The sequence below is a fragment of the Apostichopus japonicus genome, chromosome 20 (assembly GCF_037975245.1).
Source record: "Apostichopus japonicus isolate 1M-3 chromosome 20, ASM3797524v1, whole genome shotgun sequence".
Lineage (NCBI taxonomy): Eukaryota > Metazoa > Echinodermata > Holothuroidea > Aspidochirotida > Stichopodidae > Apostichopus > Apostichopus japonicus.
The window spans coordinates 11,786,112-11,809,240 of NC_092580.1; the positions used below are offsets into that span (position 1 = coordinate 11,786,112).

The window sequence follows — 23,129 nt, forward strand, 5'->3', positions numbered from 1 at the left end:
AGGGTTGTCCTGCTCAATGTAGAAGCACTGCTTTCCAGAGGATCCCTCAATACAAAATACATATACAATATTATGCAGCAGAAAAACGGTAAACATACAAAAGCACAAAAAGGACGGCAAAAAGATAGACAAACAAATATCAGACATCTAAACAAAATATAAGTTTTCATATTGCGTTTACAGATATTAACAATTGGCAAGCATTTCAAATTTGGGGGAAGACTGTTCCACGACCTGCCTCCAGAAACTTTTAAAGGACGTTTTACCATTCCCAGATCTAACAGGAGCAAGTAAAACATTATTAGAGCAGCTAGATCTAGTTCTGTACGAATGGCTATCTCTCAGTAGAATAGTATTATCAGTAAGGTAATCTGGAGCCAAGCCGTGGACACATCTATACATTAGAATATTCCTGAAATATAATGTACGTTGACGGACATCTAGCCACTTCAATTCAGCAAAAATATCTATAACATGCACATCCCGAAGCCCACACCCCAGGACTACTCTAGCTGCACGATTTTGAAGAATCTGAAACCGGTCAAATTTTGTTCGTCGCCGTAGTCCAAACGGCAGAACAATCATCAATATGGGGTACAATTATAGCGTTGTGCAGAGTATTACGTGTTTGCTGGTCAACACACCAACTAAGTCTTTTTAGAATACCCAGTTACTGTGATAAATTTGCAGTTATTTTATCAATATGTTTTTCCCATTTAAGAATCGGGTCGAACCACATTCCAAGGTATTTGAGTACATACACATTTTCAAGAATATCATTATCAAGCTTTACTTTGAGGGAATTATTATTATTTTTTTTATAATTTGAGAAGAGCCAAATGTCATAACATTGGTTTTAGAAGCATTAAGTGTCAGCTTATTAGTGTTCATCCAATCAGAAACAGCTTCCTGGTCCAAATTTATGACACTTTCAATATCTAATTCATTTTTTGAACTATATATGATGGCAGTATCATCGTCATAAAGGAAAATCTTACAATTCGAAACTACAGTAGGAAGGTCATTAATATAACTGATAAATAAAAGTGGACCCAATATGGATCCCTGGGGTACACCAATTGTAACTGGTCTTGCATCAGATTTAACCCCATCAATAAAAGTAGTTTGTTCTCTATTTGATCCTTAATCTAATGCATGGGAGCCACGAAAGAGCTACAGTACCTACTAAACACAAATTATGTAAATGTCACTAGACGGCATCCGTAGTGACATCGTTTTTAGGTACAAATTTGAGTTTCCATCATTTCTTTAATCTGTTTTTCATACATATCTTTTAATATGATTGTTATCATGACTATATCTAAGGACTTCTAAGTCGTATTTCTGTATCCAGTGAGATCGTCTCGCCGAGCTATAAAAGGATGAATTTTCCGTTCATTTTACGGTAGGCCCCTCTGTTCAAGGTCAATGAACGACTATAACATTAGGTCCATTAAGTGCGGAGTTTGGTCTCCCATTTGTGACATTGCAGTAAACCAAGCCGAGCAATGTATCTACGGTGTCTCTTAAAGAACATCATTATCAACAACGTCGAAAAGAATTTTTAGTATCTTCGGTGCCATTTTAAAAGTATTTGTTGCTTACCTTATGTACACATTCACCTTAGAGTGTCCTCAACCCCCACCCTCATATAACTATTGCATTAGTTCCAATTAGTGCGGAGTTTGGTCTCCCATTTGCGAAGTTGCAGTAAACCAACCCGAGCAACGTATGTACGGTGCCTCATCAAAACATTCAAAACGCATGACTTGCGTAACCAGGGAATTCTTGATTTTTGACTAGATTTGCATTCATCAAGCTATATGCACGTTCATTTCATTTTAACGCGCCATGACCACAGTACAGGCTTCTTAAATCGTATTGAAAACGGAGTAACGCCACAGGTCAACTTATCTGTCGTCGAAACACCTTGAAACTTACACCAGCCCCGTTACACTACCGTACCACTGACCTCTATGGAACGCGGAAAGGGTCAACGTGAGGCACCGTCCACTTAGAAATGGTCGTTCACACAGAAACCGTTCACTTAGAGATCGCCGCTCAAATGCAAGCAGCAGCCCACTTAGAAATTGCCGTTTAACGCGAGGCGCCGTCCACTCAGAGATGGTCGTTCCCTTAGAGACCGTTCACTCTGCAGAGATCGTTGCCCAAATGCAACAACCGCCCATTTTGAAATCGCCGTTGAAGTACAGAAACCGCTCATTCAAAAATGGCCGTTGACTCAGAAATCGCCCACTTACAAATCGCCGGTCGATGCTGAGCCGCGCCTACTTAGAATTCATCCTCCCTTTACAATGGCTATATACGTATGCATTAAGTGGGCGTGGACTATTTACCGGCTGTGCTCCCGCCCAGTAACGTACACCGAGCTGTTACAGTAGAACGCTGTTGTTCCCGCCTCATTCAAGTCGGCCCTGCGGCGCCCCTCCCTTTTTCAGGAGAGTAATTTCGTCTCGGTACACCGAAGACCACATGCAATGAAAGTTTCCAAATCAATATTTGTTTGTGGAAAATTACAACTGGTAATCACGAATTATTAATTAAAAATACCAATGGGCTTAATTGTACGTCGTCTCAACATGCACAAACTCCCGAAGATTGAGTACGAACCGATACTGAATGAAATGGATCAAAACAAGCGAGTAGAGGGTCAAGTCTAGTATTAGCGATTGGCCGCAAGCTGAGGAATACCAGCACCGTACTCATACACTCATCATACTAACGTTAGGTTTTTATTGCGAAAGATCCATCTTTTTCCATAGGCCTAAAGAAGCACGCCTCCTTTTATAACAGTTGATTCACTGCAATCAAGCAAAACTGCCGTTCTTCTGTTGTTGACACCGATTTTCACAAATTCCTCGAGTTGTATATCATCGTTTTGATCTATTTTAATTTGTGATTGAAAATTCAATGAACGAGTATACGAGTGCGAACGGTCGACGCACCTCAACTCTTTGATTGAAAAGTTCACGCCCCGCCCACGATATAAATATGCAAGTTTGGCTGTCACTCAAATGGACGATCTCTGAGACGACGATCTCTGAGTGAACGATCTCTGAGTGAACGATCTCTGAATGGACGATTTCTGAATCACGACCATTTCTCAGTCGCGACGGTTTATAAGTTAATTTCTGAGTGGACGGTTCCCGAAAAGTTGGGTGTGTTTGCGCGGCAATCTCTGATTAGACGGTCTGTGTATCAACGGCCATCTCCAAGTGGACGGCGCCTCACATTAAACGGCGATTTCAAAATGGACGGCTGCTGTATTTGAGCGGCGATCTCTAAGTGGACGGTTTCTGAGCGAACGACCATTTCTGAGTGGACGGCGCCAAATGATGACCCTTTCCGCGTTCCATAAAACAGAGCAGGAAAAACTGCGGCTACGCTTCCACGAACGTCATACTGTTTCTACGGAGGCCCAGAAGTACCTTTCATCCATGCTGTTGTATATATGTAGGTAGAAATTCTATGTTCTTATGCGGTTTAGCTCACAGTTCAGAATTTTAGGTTAGTAATTGTTATCGAAAGAGGATTCAAATTATTTCTGTCTACAGTGTTTTCTCTTCGCTCTTTTCCCTAATGAAAAAATGCAGAGAGTTGATGGATGTGTACACATATTGTAGGAACATTTGTGAAATAAGATATTCTGATGGTTCTATATATTCACTAAGGAACGCTCCTCTCTCAATCGATTTATCCAAATGGATCATAATGGAGGTTGTGCTACAGACAAATAAAGGCAATATTAAGTAATCTTGTGGTAATGCTCTTTGAGGGGTGATTATGGGCCATGTTTATTTCGTTGTGTCCATTGTCGTATTCATTTAAATGGTACAGAAAAATGAAGAATAGGTTGGTAGTATAATGTGTGAATGAATACATCTGTAATTTGTTAAACCTTCCTATCATCAACGGGTGTTGCTCGTTTCAAACAATAACCATGTTGTGATTTCGATGGGGATGAGGGTGGGGTTCGGGTGTGGGTGGGGTGGGGGTGGGGCGGGATGGGGCCATAGGGCCGAACGCACACTTGTATATAATGACTGGAAAAAATACTCACTTCTTGTTCGAAGTCCAGACTGGTTTAAAATTTGATGTCAACCCAAACATTGTTTTTTTTTTTCGAGTGAAAACAGACCAAAACATTAATGTGATCGTTCCCAACAAAAATAAAACTGTTAACTTTACTGCATGACTGCATAGGTTACGATTTCATCGAATACACAAAGGAAAGTGTCTCTTAATTTAAGAGGGCGTTTAAAGGAATAATCATTGACGTCGCCAATAATAGGTGAGCATGCGGGTGAAAGGGACTTGATCACTCAAACGTTTTCGTGCCTCTCCCCGTGCTTCCACCGTGGTATTTGTAGTAGGAATAAATTGGAAAATACACTCTTTCTATACATTCAGAGCAATTAAAAATCAACAATGGCTTCCTATAGTTACAGCATTCATATTCCGGTGCATTTCATGTTATTTTTATGGTTTATTTTTTACGCGATTTTACTTTCATTTTTGTTTTGAAGCGATTAACGGAACACGGGATAACCTACTATTACTTAGAAAACACAACAGCAAAGATAATGGCATAAATGATTGATGAAACTATTTTCACGCCAACTATGGAATATTTCGTTTTCCTCAGCCATGGCATCCTGGGTCTTTTCTTGCGCAAGTTGAGAGCGTTGATCAGTCCGTATACAGTAACCATCACGGCCTCGATAATGAGCCAGATGATATAACTACCTATATGGAAGATAAAATACATGAAACTGCACAATAATGCAAAAAAGATTGGCGAGTACGGTCGCCCAGAAAGAACACTACATAGAAATACTGTCGCTCATGTCGTTATCTCGAAAATTGCGAAATACAACGATGAAATAACGTTAAGATACAAAAGTGAAACTTCCAGAATACAACATACATACAACTCCGTATTTGAGATAAAAAAAATATTTAAAGTGTAACATTTTGGCTTCCGTAAAATATAACTAATTAGGTATAGCGAATATATCTCCACCCCCCTCCCCCTCCCCCTCCCCCTCCCCCACCAATCCGATTGGGTCTTTACCACCTCACCACGCTCAGAAGTCGTCTCGAAATCGTCATGATCATTCAAATAATATCGATTATATCGTTTAAATCTTAATAAAATGTGATTATATAAGTTAGAATCATGTAGAAACTCTTCACACCTAACATGATGAGATACAACCGCTTCAGTAACGTTCGGTGAATACTGACGTTAGTATAGGTATTTGAATGAATATTCATAGTGCAGTATATTTTATGCAGCCAGTTGGAACAATTAATATATTGATATATATATTGATATGTTGTCAATATATTATATTGATATATTATATATATATATATATATATATATCTATATATATATATATATATATATATATATATATATATATATATATATATATATATATATATATATATATATATATATATATATATATATATATACATATTTATTTATATATACGTACCTATGATAGGTTGTCCAGTGGAAGGCAGCTTGGTGAAAACGAACGTCAAGGACACAAACAAAGTTAAGACGCAAGTTAGTCCAATCTCAGACGTATGTGTCTCTTCCTTGTCAGATAAACAAATTACGACGGTAGTCAATCCTGACATAATTAAACATGGGAGAATTATGGCCAGAAAATGGGAAAACCTTTCACCTCTTCTGAGTTCCAAAACGTAGTGTACGTAAGATTGTGTTTGGTTTTCACAGCTATCACAGTCATAAGAAGCCACGTTAGCATCAACTGTTGCAATATCGAGTTCCCATAGACCATGTTTGATATCATATTGTTTGTAAGCATTACCGTCAATCAGGTCTGTGACAGCATAAAACTCTTGCTGTTGAGGGGAAGAAATGAGAAAACAGAATAAGTCCTCACCAGTATCCGCTGACCGTCAAACGCAATATAGAATACAGAAAACGTCTTACATTAGTCAGTGAAATGAAAATATACGAGGTGTAAAATTTATCAGAGGTTCGCAGAAAGACTGTTTATAGTACAGTGATTTTTCATTTTCATTTATTTATTCAGTCAATGTATAAACATTTTACACATCGAAAATCATAACGTTCTTCCTGCTCCGTAATAAATATAAGTAAGAAATTTATAATAACAATTATGTAAAGATATGCAAAAAAAATGTAATAAATCTATAAAGTGATTATAAAATGTTAAAAAAAGAGTATGTAGAAAAAGGCTGATAATCTGTCAAACTTGTGAAAATCTAAAAATAGGACCAATAACAAACTAAACAGAAATACAGATATATCCCATTATGACGAGTTAAATCATTTCACAGCAGATGGGGGGGGGGGGGGGGTGGACTACTATATCCGTTAGACGCTTATTTCCCCCTGAAAGTGCGGAGACGGCGATTTGAAGGTGAACAAAATTAAATAAACCATTACCAGGGTGATTCGAATCACTCTTCTTTTTTTTTTGGCAAATCCATTACAAACAGGCATAATGTGTATCTGTGTATACTTGTTTCGTATTTCTAACTGAAGACTTGAAGAAAAGAATAACAAGTCCCCGAACTTCATTTCACCGCGTCCTCAGAAGAATTATATTTAATGGGTATGGTTAAGGTTAGGGTACGTGGATATGAACCATAGCCTAAATTGAAGTATTTCAATTTCTATGATATGAACAATGGAAAAACAACGGGTTCCTCGGACTGAATGTTAAACACACCTGCATGTGTGCGTGTGCGTGTGTTCGTGTGTGTGAATGTATGTCATTTTGTTTTAAACTTTAAGAATATATGTTATCATACTTCGATCATAGAAATATTTACCTGTGTTGTCTGGTAGAGCCACGTTGTAAATGTCAAATGGCAAGTTTGTTTATCGAACGGATAGTTACGAACGGAAACACTGCAGAAAGACTGCATGTTTGCTAAAGTGTACCAGTAAATCTTTCCCGTATGTTTCACTACGACGGCGGTTGTTTCCGGTATGAAACTTGCAAAGTCTGAACTCACGCTGTGTGAAAGACAATATGTAATACATTGCATGTTACATGATGTAATATATACCGCACGCATTTTTTAAATCGCACGTGTATAGGCTATATGTGCGGCGATGCCCCAGTCCACATATCACTTTACTTCGGCTAAGCTCATATTAAGTGATTGTGTTTTGTAGTTTAATTCTTCTCTGTATCTTGTATTCTATATTTCTTCTTTCGTCTTATAGTTATATATATAACAATACCAAATATAAATATTTGTGTAATTGCATAATATGTCATTGTTACCCACCAGTCTAGTCTATAAGACCTCTAAGAGACAATAGAAGTGAAATTGAAAAGCATATAATAAAGGGACTTGCTCATTGGAACCGATAAAAAACATCAGACAGAATTTACGTCGATAATTTCACGTGAGCGTACTTCCCATGACATGTTGATATGAAAGTTCGAAATTTCGATATACAAAAAGCCATCATTTCAAGAATGTATTAATTGTTTTCAACGATTGAATGCTATTAATATCCACTAAAAAGAACAAGTAGAAAATAATAAGAGAAGAAAATAGGCTAGTAAAAATGTTGCAAAATTGGGGAACATTTGAGATCAACAAACGACATTTTTTATCAAAAAAAGTCGAACATAACGTACAACTTTGACATTAAGTGGTCAGAATATTGGAGTTATAAAAAGTCAACACAAAATTGAAAGAAAAAGTCAAAGTAATGAAAATGGTTGAGATTTCGAGAAGAAAAAAAACAACAACAACACATTTTTCCGGATAAGATTGTCCATTTTCTTTTAACAATGGTGACATTTTTTGATGTCCAATTGAGCATTAATATCTGACCTTTCGTTCAGAACCAGTTCTGGCCTCCAAATGAGCTCATCACCCTGCGATGTCAAAGGAAGTCTCGTCTCCAGGATACCATCATACTCATCTGGTTGCCATGACAGTCGATAATCCTCCCAAGTCTTGTGCAGTGCAGAATTAGAAAGAAAATAAGTGATGCAGCTCCATTCATTATGTTTTAGTAGACCAAATTGCGGGAGGGGAAGGAAGGGGATTCCACTGAGAGTGGCCGCACCGTGGGTTGACGAAATTTAGTAATGTAAGTATAGTAATAAGTGATTGCATTTAGTTCCGAAAGACTTGGTTATAGTGGGTCAAATTGTGGTGGTGGTGGGGGGGGGGGGGGGTGGGGGTCCACTGGGTGGACAAAATTTAGCATCGTAAGTAATGTTGCATTTGGATCCGTATCCGTTGTATGAATTTCAACGTTATATACATTATATCGACAACAAGCCAAGCACTACATATTAATGATGTTGTAGGGAAACACGATATGTATAAACTTGAACGTAGCTTTATTGAATACCCTGTTTAAGACCTCTATATATGTAGCTATATATGAGTGAGAATTGGTGAAAGGATAGGTGATCCACATGCACTTGTTGCTGTTATAATATTTAGTAGATAATTGTTTACTCACCAGCTTCATCATCCCACGCAGGTGGAGATGTTGTTCATGTTCAGCCTTGAATTAACAGAAAAAACGTACCGTAAATATATAAATAATGACGTACAGGGCCAGGGGCGGGATTTGAGTTGTGAAAGTGGGGGGGGGGGGCAAACCTGCCAGCAAGACTATCTAAGCGGAGCGCCACCATTGGTTGGCGCGTAGCGTACAAGAAATTTTTTGGCTTTACAAACCCTCCAGATGGCCGGAAACGGCACTTCCCGAGTGCTCTAAGCTGCATGTACCCATCCTTGAAATATGGATCTCATGTCTGTAATTGTATCTAGATAGTTAATTATCGTTTACAAATTTGAAGAGGATTGATAGTAGAACATATGGTCAGATGGTGATGTACAACTTTTGTTATACGTCACTATCTAAGCGGAGCGCCATCATCGGTTGGCAAGGAGCGTCGAAATATTCGATGAAAGGTACATTAGATCGGTAAAATTAACACCCATATAGGCTTTAAATTGCATCTAAATAATTAATGAACGTGTGTACATTTAGGGAGGACGGATAGAAGAACTTATATGGTGAAGTACAACTGAAGCTTATACGTCACTATTTAGGCGGTGTACCACCATCAGTTGGCGCGGCGCGTCGAAATTTAAGCAAAAAGGAAATCCTAGATCAGCAAAAATGACACCTCTGGTAACAATAAATCGCATTTAGACAGTTCTTTCTCCCTAAAATTATTAGTATATTGTGCATTGGAGCGATCAAGAATATGTTCAGCACCCAACTCGAAATTCTCCCCGCGGTCCCCACTTCTTGGAGCACTTGGCAAATATTGGGGACTGAACATACCTTTACCCCCCCCCCCCCCACCGAAACGGTGGCGTAGCTACGGGTGTTGGTCAGAGGGGGCGAGAATGGTCTGTAGGGGCGCTTTCGACACTATCTAAGCGGAGCGCCACCACAGGTTGGCGAGGAGCGTACAGACATTTTTTGAGTAAAGATACTCCCTAGATCGCCGGAAATGACCCTTTCTGGGCCTTGCTAATTTGCAGATAAACGAAGAATAAATAGCCGTTAGAGCATTTTGTCAGAAAATTACACCGAAAAAAATGTGACAAATGTCAATAGGTAGATGAGAGCGCAGTAAAAATGTCAATAATCGCGAATAAGTAAAAAGTGGTAAAAAGCTGAAAAGGGCGCCAGCAGTCCATTTAAGTCCGTCAGGGGGGGGGGGCATCCGCCCCTCTGGCTGTATGGACGCTCCGCCACTGCAACGAAACTGCCGAGTGCTGTATACTGTAACAATGGATTTAATTTGTTACTGTGTTAGTGCCAATTTGTAATTTACATTATTCGATTTGCATGCATCATTCCAGGATTTCGAGCAGTAAAAAATTACATCGGCATTGCCATTGCATATTGTTGAATGACACGGGGGGGGGGGGGGTTATGTGTCAGTGTATTGAATTTAATTATTGATATACCCAATATGCAAATCTGGCTTTCGTAAATCGTTTCTCTGGATTTAGTTATTCAACGCATTCATTAGAGCAGCACTTGAAAATCAATTCCTGAAGCTAGCACTGTAGCACATGCCGCGGATTCATCACATGCATAATTGAATCACTATAGTGTGTTAGCTCCAGGATTCGTAACCTGTGCTGCGAACCATGCATGTGCTAGCTCCAGCTCCAGTTATTCTGCATGCTACATGTTACGATTTTAAACACAAATTCTACTTGGATTCGAAACAAACAGGCCAATATGATAGAGCTGTTGTGGGGGAATAATTTCGATTAGGGTTGTGCACATTTGTCTGCAAAAACGACAAAAAAGTGAACTAAGGTCTGGGAAAAAGTGGGGGGGGGGGCAAATGCCCCCTCTTGCCCCCCGTAATCCCGCCCATGTACAGGGCCTATGTAATTAAATTAGAGATATACATTGCAGTTCTTTTCATTGATCTCTTTCTTGCACTGTGTACACATATTTACACACATCAACAACTACTTCGCCTAGAAACTCTCTAAATCACATGGAAGGTCACCTATAGCTTTGTTTGTTAATCACTTTTGTTGCCGGCGCAGCATTTGATATCACCTATAGGGACAGATCCAGGCAGTGACGTAAATTCGGGGGTGGGGTGGGGGGAGGGGTGATTGTGGAGGTATCGACCCACCCCTGAGAAAAGCAAGAGTCGACTCGATACCAAGTACGGTCAAAAACCTGAGCCGAAATGAATGTGGTATTATAACCATGAACGTATAAGAGTGATGGAACATGTGGGATGCGCAAAATGAAGGGGGAGGGATTCCCCTAGGCAACGCCCCCTCCCCCCTCCAGTGACCCTCTATCATCAGTCCGAAAAAAACGTTAATTCAGGGGATTTTTTGCGTTCCAAAATAACACTATATTGGCACAACACTGGCGTTGCGGCGTTGACACCTAATTAATAGTCTATAAGTTAGCCTCAGAATGCACCCTTTGAGGTATATTATTTTACTTTCTCCAGGGTGGGGGAGGTTGTGGGCTTCGAAAGGGGTGGGGTGCAACCCCTGCATTCGCGCCTGATTATGTTAAGCTCATTTTCTTTCCTTGCGTTTGTTTACTCAACAGTTTTGAAGCCACATGCGCATTTACATGAAAGTAGTAACTTAATACTAAAATCGTTTTTACAGGATGGACATATAGCTTCGAGAAAAACAAAATGTAAAAGTACTTACGAGAACCGAAATAGTTGGCGTAAATCTGAATCCAACTTTAACTGTATCTGTGGTATCCTTGACTGGTCGCAGAGAAGCCGTGTAGTTTGTCATTAGGGTGGCCTGTAGATCACGGTGGACTTCATTATCGCCGCATTCAACTTTAAAACACAAAACAAAACAAATAGAAATCATGCATTTCTGATTAATCATCGCGCATGATGCATTGTGACTGATTTGTTGGAAAGATCCAGCAGCGTCCTGGCAATTAGCACTTACAGGTTTGATAACTTTTGAATCACGCTTGTAGTGTGTAAAGGGTATAAAATAAACTAGTATAGGCCATAATGATGATTCACAGTTGATTTTGACGAGTAATTCAAAGGCATGCCGAGTATACGAGTGTGAGTATACACTGGAAAATGTATAATCGAGTACGACCGGGGTACGAACAATTTAGTCAAGAATCGAATACTATATATAGATACAAGTCTGCTTGGAACTGCAATATTTGCCTTTCCTGAATTCACAACGAATCATACAGGTTTTTAACGTTCACACCACTATGTCGCTGACTCGATCGGACAAAATCAGTATAATCTTAAGGTCACGTGATGGACTTTTGATTTTAATTTTAAGTTATCTACTAATTCCCAATTATAACGTAGTACGTGGTGGTCCTTACTCCAACGGGGAAGAACAGTTAAAATCAGAAGAAGGCCATGCAGGATACGCTTCCTGAAAGAGCGATGAGACATCATTGTTGCCAGTGGTGACTATAGTACAACGTTAACGGTCGAAATAGATTGTGTCCACACTCTGAACCGTGAGACTAATCACAAACTATAAGAAATAAACAATCCTAACACGTCTTTAATATCAAACTCTCTCTCTATTAGACAGAAACCGAAACAGTGATCGATATTAGATTTATTGCGTACTACTTGAAGGATCATGACAAATGTAAACTTTTGCTTGGTGTTATACGACAGGCTTGTTAAAAATGCAAAGTAAACGTATACTATCACTTCAGAATGGCGGGACTTATAATGTCATCAACCTGCCTCCCCCCCCCCATACTTCACCGAACTATTATATACACAGTTGCCAACAACAGAAACCAATAGAAACTTCAGTCTCTGTCTTTGATTTTACGATAGAAGGTTTGTAAAACGTGCATATCTCATACACAGAGTTTACTTTATAGCTCAATAATTATAAATCGACAATTTTAATCACTGGCCAGGTATCATTATTTTATGAGCCATTACAAATATAGGAAGGAAGGCCCGTGACTACCTTGCTTGGAAAAATCAAGTCGCAAAAAGGACGTTAATATTAACAATTTCGAGGAAGCAATAAACCTTGCTCAAGATCGTGATACGTGGCGGGGGTTAATCACTTGAGCATGTCGGATATAGAAGAGACTCAACTTACTATACTACTACAACTATTACAAATAAACAGATATATATGGAACGACAAAGGAATTTGCATTGGTTATACGCAGGTAACAACATACGTGTTTTAGTATGTTTTTCTTGAGTGACATGGATGGAGTCGGATATGACGAGGGGAGGTGGTATAGAGGGCAAGGAGAGCCGGCTGTTGTAAGGGGTGGTATATTGGTCTTATTCATTTTAAAAAGAACGCCCACGTTTTGTTGCAATGTATAACATAGACAAGGAATTTGTGTGGGTTATGGGCGGTTATAAGTGTTTTAGTATTCTTTTTCTTGGGTGACATGGATGGTGTCGGATAGAGGGATGTTGAGGTAGGGAGGGCAAGGAGAGCCGGCTGCTGAAAGGGTGATATACTGGTCCTATTTATTTTAAAAGAACCCCCACTATTTTCTACAACTATTTTCTACAATGTATAAAATAGACAAAGGATATGATGAAATGTGAACACATTCAGCTGCAAAAATAATAGTTCCATTGGCGTAATCTGTTAAGTCGGAACTCTTATGAAGCACACATACTACGGAAAATTGTGTGCAATTCTTCATTTTCAATTTCAATTCAATTTCAATTTCTTTATTCCAGTATAAACGATAACATTTATAAATAGGACACATAAAAGATGATACATAAAAGACGTAAACATGTACAAAAATGAAAGCATGAACAAAAACAAGAAGTAAGATAGAGGATTAGAAGTTTTAAAGATTAAGGATTAAAAGGATTATAACAGAGATTCTAAGAACCCATTTTGAATATAAATGGCTGCTCTGTAGATAAGTGAGTTCTTAAAAAGCATAATTCTAAAAGATGGCAAGATAGTAGGATTACGTAGATTGTACTTGCTGGTTCTATTGCACAGAGAGATCAACTCGGAGTGAAGTGGGTGATCTTTAGAACTATGTATATTCTTAGCTAGTCTTATGAATTCATTTTTAGCAGCAGTGTTTACTTTACCAACAAGGCTTTCATAGTCGAGATTAAATATTTTGGAGCAGTATTTCAAGAAACTTCTAATTCTTTTCTTGTCCTTTTCAAGTAGAAAGTGATACCAGACAGGAACTGCATACACAATCACTGGCAGAATTGATGAGCTGAAAACCTTATCTCTTACATTAGAATGAAAATAAGGAGTAATATATGCCAACGTTGATACAATATAATACACCTTAGACATCGATTTAGATATATGTTTAGTAAAGGTTAACTTGGCGTCAATATCAACCCCTAAGTACATAGTATGAGACACCCGCTCAACAATGGAGCCTTGAACATAAGTTTTCTGATCCCTGGTCTGAATGAGACCGTGATGTTTAATGTTAATGTTTTCAAAAATTATTTCTTTAGATTTCTTTGGATTAAGTAAGAGGTTCTTCTGCTCACACAAATTGACCATATTATCAATACAGTATTTATAGTCATTTTGATTTTCAAGGTGTGTCCGCTTTGAAATGTTACAGGATATGGCTGTATCATCAGCGTACTTAATTACATCACACCCCATTGAAGAACGTATATCATCTGTGTATATTGTAAAAAGTAACGCAGATAGAGGACCTCCCTGGGGGACTCCCACTGTAATATTTAAGTTAGCGTATTACGTGAAATGTCTCTGACAATAGTTTCTAAGTATCCTTCAAACGCTTTGGGAAGCTTTTCTACTATACTTTAAACGGAATGTGAAATCTCTCTTACGCTCACAGGCACTTCATAATATCCAACCCAACCTCGTGTGAATCCTCAGATTTAAAGAAGGAAACAACTGTGCCATTGTTCAAGTGTTTCCAAGTTGTACCGGTACTATAGTATGTTGTTCCTTCTTTTTTATTTCCTTCCAGTATACATGTAAAATTTATAGAGAGGAGTCATATAATACCTCAACAAGAAGAATAACTAATATAAAAGGTGATTTTTTTTTTAGATGATAGGATATCATATCAAATACATTTACACATACAAAAGTTAATACATAAAACGATATAACAAACAGACTACAACCAACAGTCCAAGAATAACTAGTAAGTTAAAAGGGGAAAAATGTTAAGATGATAGGATATGATATAAAATACATCTACACATACAGAAAGTTAATACATAAAACGATATAGCAAAAAGACTACAACAAACATGCTAAGTGCTTGGATGGAATGTATAAAGCAGCACGGTAAATAAATGAGTTTCTGTAAACTTACGTTCGGTATTTTGTGGGGATTTCTTAGATTTCTGCTCGATTTGTGCAAGAGACTTTTAGTAAAGTATAGAAGGGTGATTCTGATCACTGTTAAATCGTATTAGCCATTCTTGTAAACTCAGTTCTTGCAGCAGCATTTACCTTTTCTAAAAGTATATTGTAATCTAAATTAAATATAGCTGATGTGTATTTAAGAAACTTCATTGTTCTTTCTTTGCTTTTCTTGCAATATAAAATGGTACCAGACAGGCACTGTATAGATCACATATATTTATATATATATATATATATATATATATATATATATATATATATATATATATATATATATATATATATATATATATATATATATGACCATATTATCTTGGTGTCATTTGCTTATATTAGTCTTAGGAAGTTTTACTTTGGCTGTTATTCTTCTTGTTGATTTATCCTTGAAACGTGTTACATTTAGAATGTTTGCATAGCTGTTCTCTGTATTTTTTCTTCTATAGAACTGAATATTGTTTTGTTTGTGAATAATGATTGACAAATTAATCATAAAAAAAAAGAAATTTGCAGATGAAGTACCCTAATGATATCATTCAATTTGCTGTTGCCAGATTCATTTACAAAATATCACTAGATAAAAAAATCTTCGCAATACCAAAAATGCTACGAGTGAGATTAAAAGACAAATCAGCAATTTTGTTCGGCAATCTAATTTAGCCACCAGAAATTCCCATTAAAGGGTATGAGATGGTAGGCCTATTATATGTGCACAAATGGTCAACAAAGTGCGATATCTCATCCATTTTAAAGGTAGGGGTGGGATAACAATTATCACTATTAGAAATATGTTTACAATTATCGCTGTAAAATATACGTAGGCATATAGGCTTGGTGGAATAGGACGCTCTAGGTAAGTATAACATCTGATCATTCGGGCTCCGAAGTATTATACATATTATACTATAACCCTACCCTCCCCCATCCACCCCGTTTGTTTAAGGCATATCTTCTGATTAGCGCCACTTATTCTACTAATAAATCAGCGAGAGCAGGTAGTAATTACTTTATGACTAAGAATTTTGTTGTTGTTAAATTTCTTAGTTACACTGTCATTTAACTCCATACTCAACACCACACTCCCCGATACCCTACCACCCTAATGAAGGAAACTTCCTCGTGACTCGCAGTACGCAATGATCTTTGTTCTATTTAATTGAACCTTACTGAGTCTCCCAAGTATATTTTGCCAAATAGAATATAGTAAAAGTTTCAAAGTTTTAAGTAATCAATTAGGGGATTCTCTTTGTTAAATAAGGCATTGTATTATCGGCACCTTCCGATAACTTAGGGTTAACAGTTATCAGCGAGAACAGGCAGTATAATGATATTAACTTATATATATTTTTTTCAAATCTCATATAGAACGAATTATCAGGTCCCCATGGTTACATTGTCATTTACCACCACCCCGTGCCCCCCCCCTCCGCCCCACCCTTCCTAAACCCACACTCACCGCTTCTCTTACATCCTAATGCAGGAGATATCCTCGTAAAAACGCGATGATCTATGTCCCTCATTAATATAATGCTTGGGAGCCACGAAAGAGCTACAGTACCTACTATACACAAATTATGTAAATGTCACTAAACGGCATCCGTAGTGACATCGTTTTTAGGTTCAAATTTGATTTTTCATCTTGTCTTGAATCTGCTTTTCATAAATATTTTTTAATACAGGGGCGTATCCAGGGGGGGGGGCGCAACAGGCGCGCGCCCCCCCTATTGGCCGTCACCAAAAAAAAAAAAGTTTAGCAAAAAAAAAAAAAAAATTGATGACGACCTTTATGTGAGATGTCGGTGATCGCTCAACCCCCCCCCCCCCCTCCCGTATGCTTTATTTTTTGTTTGCCAAAAAAAGGTTCTGGCGAAGTTCGGCGGTATAATAGTTTTAGAAACATAGATGGTAATTGTGTTTGTATTATCACTATAAACACTAAGTGACATGCCAGCCATACTAAATTGTGCATTTTGTGTCCATATTTACTGGAAATGTTGCTTATTATTAAGGTCGAAAAATGGATCACATATGGCCATGGGCGGCGATCCTGGGTGGAGGGGGGATATATCCCCCCATGAAAATGGGTGGAGGGGATGTAATGCACCATATCCCCCCCCCCACCAAATGCCAGGGATAAGAATATTTTCATGCCTACATTTATGCATCTTCGTTAATGTACGGCTCTTTTTTAGCTTCATTTCTCGCCTACCATAAACGCAGTGCGATCTTTTCAAATAAAGCGTCTTTATAAAGCAAAAATAGTTGACTGTAGGCTTCATTGGCCCTATAACAACAAAATGTATTATTGCGCCCACGGTATTGATATAGTACATATATGCACCCTCATAGTATTCATATAGGCCCTATAGGCCTACACACGTACATTTTCCCTCGAACAGCTGAGAATCTCATGTAACCAGGGTAATGCTTAATATACGTTTCACCTGGATGCCCTAGCAATCGGTACCTAGGAATATAACTATGTGTAATTGTTATTGCATGTGTATAGGCCTATAATAGCCTGCATGAGGCCATTTTCTTCATCGAATAATATAAAAGAGCTCTCGAACATTCTAACGTTGCGCCTGAAACAAGATTGACAGGGGCAATTTTCCCAAAATAACACCCGAAATTAAAAAAAAAGCATTTTGGATCCTGATTATGAGATATTTCGGACATGACATCCCTATTTTAAAGTTGGGTATATGCCGCTTGGAAACCTCGGGAAGTGCCGTTTCCGGCCATCTAGAGGGTTTGTTAATCCCAAAATTTTCTTGTACGCTTCGCGCCAACTCATGGTGGCGCTACGCTTAGATAGTCAACAAGGTCATACCCCCCCCCCCCCACTCGGAAGTATACGGATCGCCGCTCATGCATATGACACCATTTTGCATTTCAGCCCTTCTTCGAAAGCAAAAATTGTACACCCCTCCCCTTAGACCCATCCCCCAGGACGGCGATCATTCATGCCTGACGCCCCCCCCCCTATTGGAAAATCCTGGATACGCCCCTGTTAATATGATTGTTATAATGATTATATCTAAGGACTTTTGAGTCGTAATTCAGTATCCAGTGAATTCGTCTCGCCGAGATATAAAAGGATGAATTTTCCGTACATTTTCACGGTAGGCCCCTCTGTTTAAGGTCAATAAACGACTATAACATTAGGTCCATTAAGTGCGGAATTTGGTCTCCCATTTGTGACATTGCAGTAAACCAACCCGACCAACGTATCTACGGTATCTCTTAAAGTACATCATTATTAACAAAGCCGAAAAGAATATTTAGAATCTTTGGTGTCATTTTAAAAGTATTTCATCTGCTTACCTTACGTACACATTCACCTTGGAATGTCCTAACCCCCCCTCCCCCACCCACCCCGTTGGTTAAAGCTATATATTTTGATAAGCGACACTTATTCTAATAATAGATCAGCAAGAGCAGGTAGTAATTACTTCATGACCTAATTTGTTAATAATTTTTTTAAATAAATTTCTTAGTTTCACTGTCATTTAACTCCATACGCAACACCACACTCCCCGATACCCTTCCGTCCTAATGTAGGAAACTTCCGCATGACTCGCAGTACGCAACTATCTTTGTTCTATTTAATTTATCATTACTGAGTCTCCCAACTTCAAGCATATTTTTTATAACAGTTATCAGCGAGAACAGGCAGTAATGATATTAACTTGCATATATTTTTTTCAAATCTCATATAGAACGAATTATCAGGTCCCCATGGTTACATCGTCATTGACCACCACTCCGTGCCCCCCCCCCCTGCCTCACACTTCCTGAACCCCATACTCACCGCTAATCTTACATCCTACGAAACGATCTTTGTTCTATTTAATTGATCCTTATTGAGTCTCCCAACTTAAAGGATATTTTGCCAAATAGAATAAAGTAAAAGTTACAAAGTTTTAAGTATTAGACGATTCTCTTTGTTAAATAAGGCATTGTATTATCTGCCTCTTCCAATAAGCGTAACTTAGGTTTAAAAGGTATCAGTGAGAGGAGGCAGAAATGATATATTTTTCAAATCTTATATAGAACGAATTATCAGGTCCCCATGATTACACCGTCATTCCCCACATACCCCCCCCCCCGTGCCTCACCCCTGCCCCACCCTTTCTAAACCCCACACTAACCGCTTCTCTTACATCCTAATGCAGGAGATATCCTCGTAAAACGCGATGATCTATGTCTCTCATTAATATACTGCTTGGGAGCCACGAAGAACTACAGTACCTACTAAACACAAATTATGTAAATGTCACTAGACGGCATCCGTAGTTACATCGTTTTTTTGGTTGAAATTTGAGTTTCCATCTTGTCTTGAACAATCTGCTTTTCATAAATATATTTTAATATGATTGTTATAATGACTATATCTAAGGACTTTTGAGTCGTTTTTCTGTATCCAGTGAAATCGTCTCGCCGAGATATAAAAGGATGAATTTTCCGTACATTTTCACGGTAGGCCCCTCTGTTTAAGGTCAATGAACGACTATAACATTAGGTCCATTAAGTGCGGAATTTGGTCTCCCATTTGCGACATTGCAGAAAACCAAGCCGAGCAACGTATGTACGGTGTCTCTTAAAGAACATCATTATTAACAAAGCCGAAAAGAATATTTAGAATCTTTGGTGTCATTTAAAAAATATTTGCTGCTTACCTTACGTACAGATTCGCCTTTCCTCCTTTTCTATAAGACAGGAACATATGGGAAACAGGACAATGACGGTGATAAAACCAAGCTTCAAGATCATTAGCGATCAATTTGCTCAATTTGTTTACAAAAAGAGATTGAAAAGTGAAATGAATTCCTCCTCATCCATTCATTTTATTTGATCATGTTTAACGCTCGTTATAACATGTCATGACGATTCCTAACAGACGCTCACCCAAACTCGTTCAAATATACACAACCCCCCCCCCCTCAACCCGGTCTCTCACCGTACTGCACTTCCAAACCTCATTCTTCCCCGTCAATCCACTTAGTTTGTCCTCAACCCCCCCCCCCCCCAACCCCGCCCAACCCTTTTTGTTTAAGGAATATCTTCTGATTAGCGACACTTTTTCTAACAATAAAATCATTTAACCCCCTACTCAACGCCACACCCCCGGTACCCTTCCATCCTACTATATGAAAAATCCTCGTGACACGAAGTACGCAACGAACTTTTTTCTATTTAATTGATCCTTACTGCGTCTCCCAACTTCAATTTGTTTCCAAATGGAATAGTTAAAGTTACAAAGTTTTAATTAAAAAATTAGAAGAATCTCTTTGTGTAATATAGCATTGTATGATCGGCCTCTTCTGATAAGCGTAACTTAGGGCCAGAAGCATGGGCGGGATTACGGGGGGGGGGGGCAAGAGGGGGCATTTGCCCCCCACTTTTTCTCAGACCTTAATTAGTTCACTTTTTTGTCGTTTTTGCAGACAAATGTGCACAACCCTAATCGAAATTATTCCCCCACGACAGCTCTATCAAATAGGCCTATTTGTTTCGAATCTAAGTCGAATTTGTTTATCGTAACATGGAGCATGCAGAATAACTGGAGCTGGAGCTAGCACATGGTTTGCAGCACAGGTTACGAATCCTGGAGCTAACAAACTAGCGATTAAATTCAACATGTGATGAATCCGCGGCATGTGCTAAGCGCTAGCTTCAGGAATTGATTTTCAACGTTGCTGCTCTACTGAATGCGTTGAATAACTTAAGCCAGAGAAACGATTTACGAAAGACAGATTTGCTTATTGGGTATATCAATAATTAAATTCAATACACTGACACATGACCCCCCCCCCCCCCGTGTCATTCAACAATATGCAATGGCAATGCCGATGTAATTTCTTTACTGCTCGAAATCCTGAAATGATGCATGCAAATCGAATAATGTAAATTACAAATTGGCACTAACACATGTAAAACATTAAATCCATTGTTACAGTATACAGCACTCGGCAGTTTCGGTAGGGGGGGGGGGCGGTGAAGGTATGTTCAGCCCCCAATATTTGCCAAGTGCTCCAAGAAGTGGGGACCGCGGGGAGAATTTCGAAGTGGGTGTTGAACATATTCTTGATCGGTCCAATGCACAATATACTAATAATTTTAGGGGGAAAGAACTGTCTAGATGCGATTTATTGTTACCAGAGGTGTCATTTTTGCTGATCTAGGATTTCCTTTTTGCTTAAATTTTGACGCGCCGCGCCAACTGATGGTGGTGCACGGCCTAAATAGTGACGTATAAGCTTCAGTTGTACATAACCATATAAGTTCTTCTATCAGCCCTCCCTAAATTTACACACGTTCATTAATTGTTTAGATGCAATTTAAAGCCTACATGGGTGTTAATTTTACCGATCTAAGGGTACCTTTCATCGAAAATTTCGACACTCCTTGCCAACCGATGATGGCGCTCCGCTTAGATATGTGACGTATAACAAAAGTTGTACATCACCATTTGACCATATGTTCTACTATCAATCCTCTTCAAATATTTAAAAAAAATAATTAACTATCTAGATACAATTGCAGACATGAGATCCATATTTCACGGATGGGTACATGCAGCTTAGAGCATTCGGGAAATGCCGTTTCCTCCCATCTGGGGGGTTTGTAAAGCCCAAAAATTTCTTGTACGCTCCGCGCCAACCGATGGTGGCGCTCCGCTTAGATAGTCTCGCTGGCAGGTTTGCCCCCCACTTTCACAACTCAAATCCCGCCCCTGGCCAGAAGGTATACTAGCAAGAGCAGGTAGCGATGATATTAACTTATATATATATTTTTTCAAATCTCAGTTGACCAGGTCGTCCGATTCACAGTATGTATGCTGTTGTTTACATGCAGCCTACAACAAACATTGAGAGATTAAGTGATTTAAAGCATCAAATATGCCTGCACATTTGTTTCCTTCTTTCTATATTATTTTTATATATTTTTTATTGTCATCTTTAATGAGGGTTGTCCTGCTCAATGTAGAAGCACTGCTTTCCAGAGGATCCCTCAATACAAAATACATATACAATATTATGCAGCAGAAAAACGGTAAACATACAAAAGCACAAAAAGGACGGCAAAAAGATAGACAAACAAATATCAGACATCTAAACAAAATATATAAGTTTTCATATTGCGTTTACAAATATTAACAATTGGCAAGCATTTCAAATTTGGGGGAAGACTGTTCCACGACCTGCCTCCAGAAAATTTTAAAGGACGTTTTACCATTCCCAGATCTAACAGGAGCAAGTAAAACATTATTAGAGCAGCTAGATCTAGTTCTGTACGAATGGCTATCTCTCAGTAGAATAGTATTATCAGTAAGGTAATCTAGAGCCAAGCCGTGGACACATCTATACATTAGAATATTCCTGAAATATAATGTACGTTGACGGACATCTAGCCACTTCAATTCAGCAAAAATATCTGTAACACGCACATCCCGAAGCCCACACCCCAGGACTACTCTAGCTGCACGATTTTGAAGAATCTGAAACCGGTCAAATTTTGTTCGTCGCCGTAGTCCAAACGGCAGAACAATCATCAATATGGGGTACAATTATAGCGTTGTGCAGAGTATTACGTGTTTGCTGGTCAACACACCAACTAAGTCTTTTTAGAATACCCAGTTACTGTGATAAATTTGCAGTTATTTTATCAATATGTTTTTCCCATTTAAGAATCGGGTCGAACCACATTCCAAGGTATTTGAATACATACACATTTTCAAGAATATCATTATCAAGCTTTACTTTGAGGGAATTATTATTATTTTTTTATAATTTGAGAAGAGCCAAATGTCATAACATTGGTTTTAGAAGCATTAAGTATCAGCTTATTAGTGTTCATCCAATCAGAAACAGCTTCCAGGTCCAAATTTATGACCCTTTCAATATCTAATTCGTTTTTTGAACTATACATGATGGTAGTATCATCGTCATAAAGAAAAATCTTACAATTCGAAACTACAGTAGGAAGGTGATTAATATAACTGATAAATAAAAGTGGACCCATTATGGATCCCTGGGGTACACCAATTGTAACTGGTCTTGCATCAAGTTAACCCCATCAATAATAGTAGTTTGTTCTCTATTTGATCCTTAATCTAATGCATGGGAGCCACGAAATTGCTACAGTACCTACTAATCACAAATTATGTAAATGTCACTAGACAGCATCCGTAGTGACATCGTTTT

General features: G+C 38.4%; 1 protein-coding gene across 1 annotated transcript; it reads right to left on the reverse strand.

Annotated features, from left to right (window-relative positions):
* Positions 1-3,413: 3,413 nt before the first annotated feature.
* On the reverse strand, positions 3,414-12,324 carry LOC139961586 (acetylcholine receptor subunit epsilon-like). The gene is made up of 7 exons (XM_071960894.1): positions 11,903-12,324; positions 11,239-11,378; positions 8,531-8,575; positions 7,888-8,012; positions 6,865-7,051; positions 5,529-5,904; positions 3,414-4,767 (listed from the first exon to the last, which is right to left on the reverse strand). Exons 1-7 carry the CDS (start codon positions 11,976-11,978, stop codon positions 4,577-4,579), a joined length of 1,140 nt encoding a protein of 379 aa, XP_071816995.1. The 5' UTR covers positions 11,979-12,324; the 3' UTR covers positions 3,414-4,576.
* Between the last annotated feature and the right edge of the window lie 10,805 nt (positions 12,325-23,129).

What these genes read in the sequence shown, in the direction of transcription:
- LOC139961586 (XM_071960894.1), bottom strand. Translation starts at nt 11,978, where the DNA reads ATGATGTCTCATCGCTCTTTCAGGAAGCGTATCCTGCATGGCCTTCTT. An exon ending in TGCGTGGGATGATGAAGCTG is followed by an intron (nt 8,013 to 8,530) that starts GTGAGTAAACAA and finishes GCACTGCACAAG; the next exon opens with ACTTGGGAGGATTATCGACT. An exon ending in GGCTCTACCAGACAACACAG is followed by an intron (nt 5,905 to 6,864) that starts GTAAATATTTCT and finishes TCCCCTCAACAG; the next exon opens with CAAGAGTTTTATGCTGTCAC.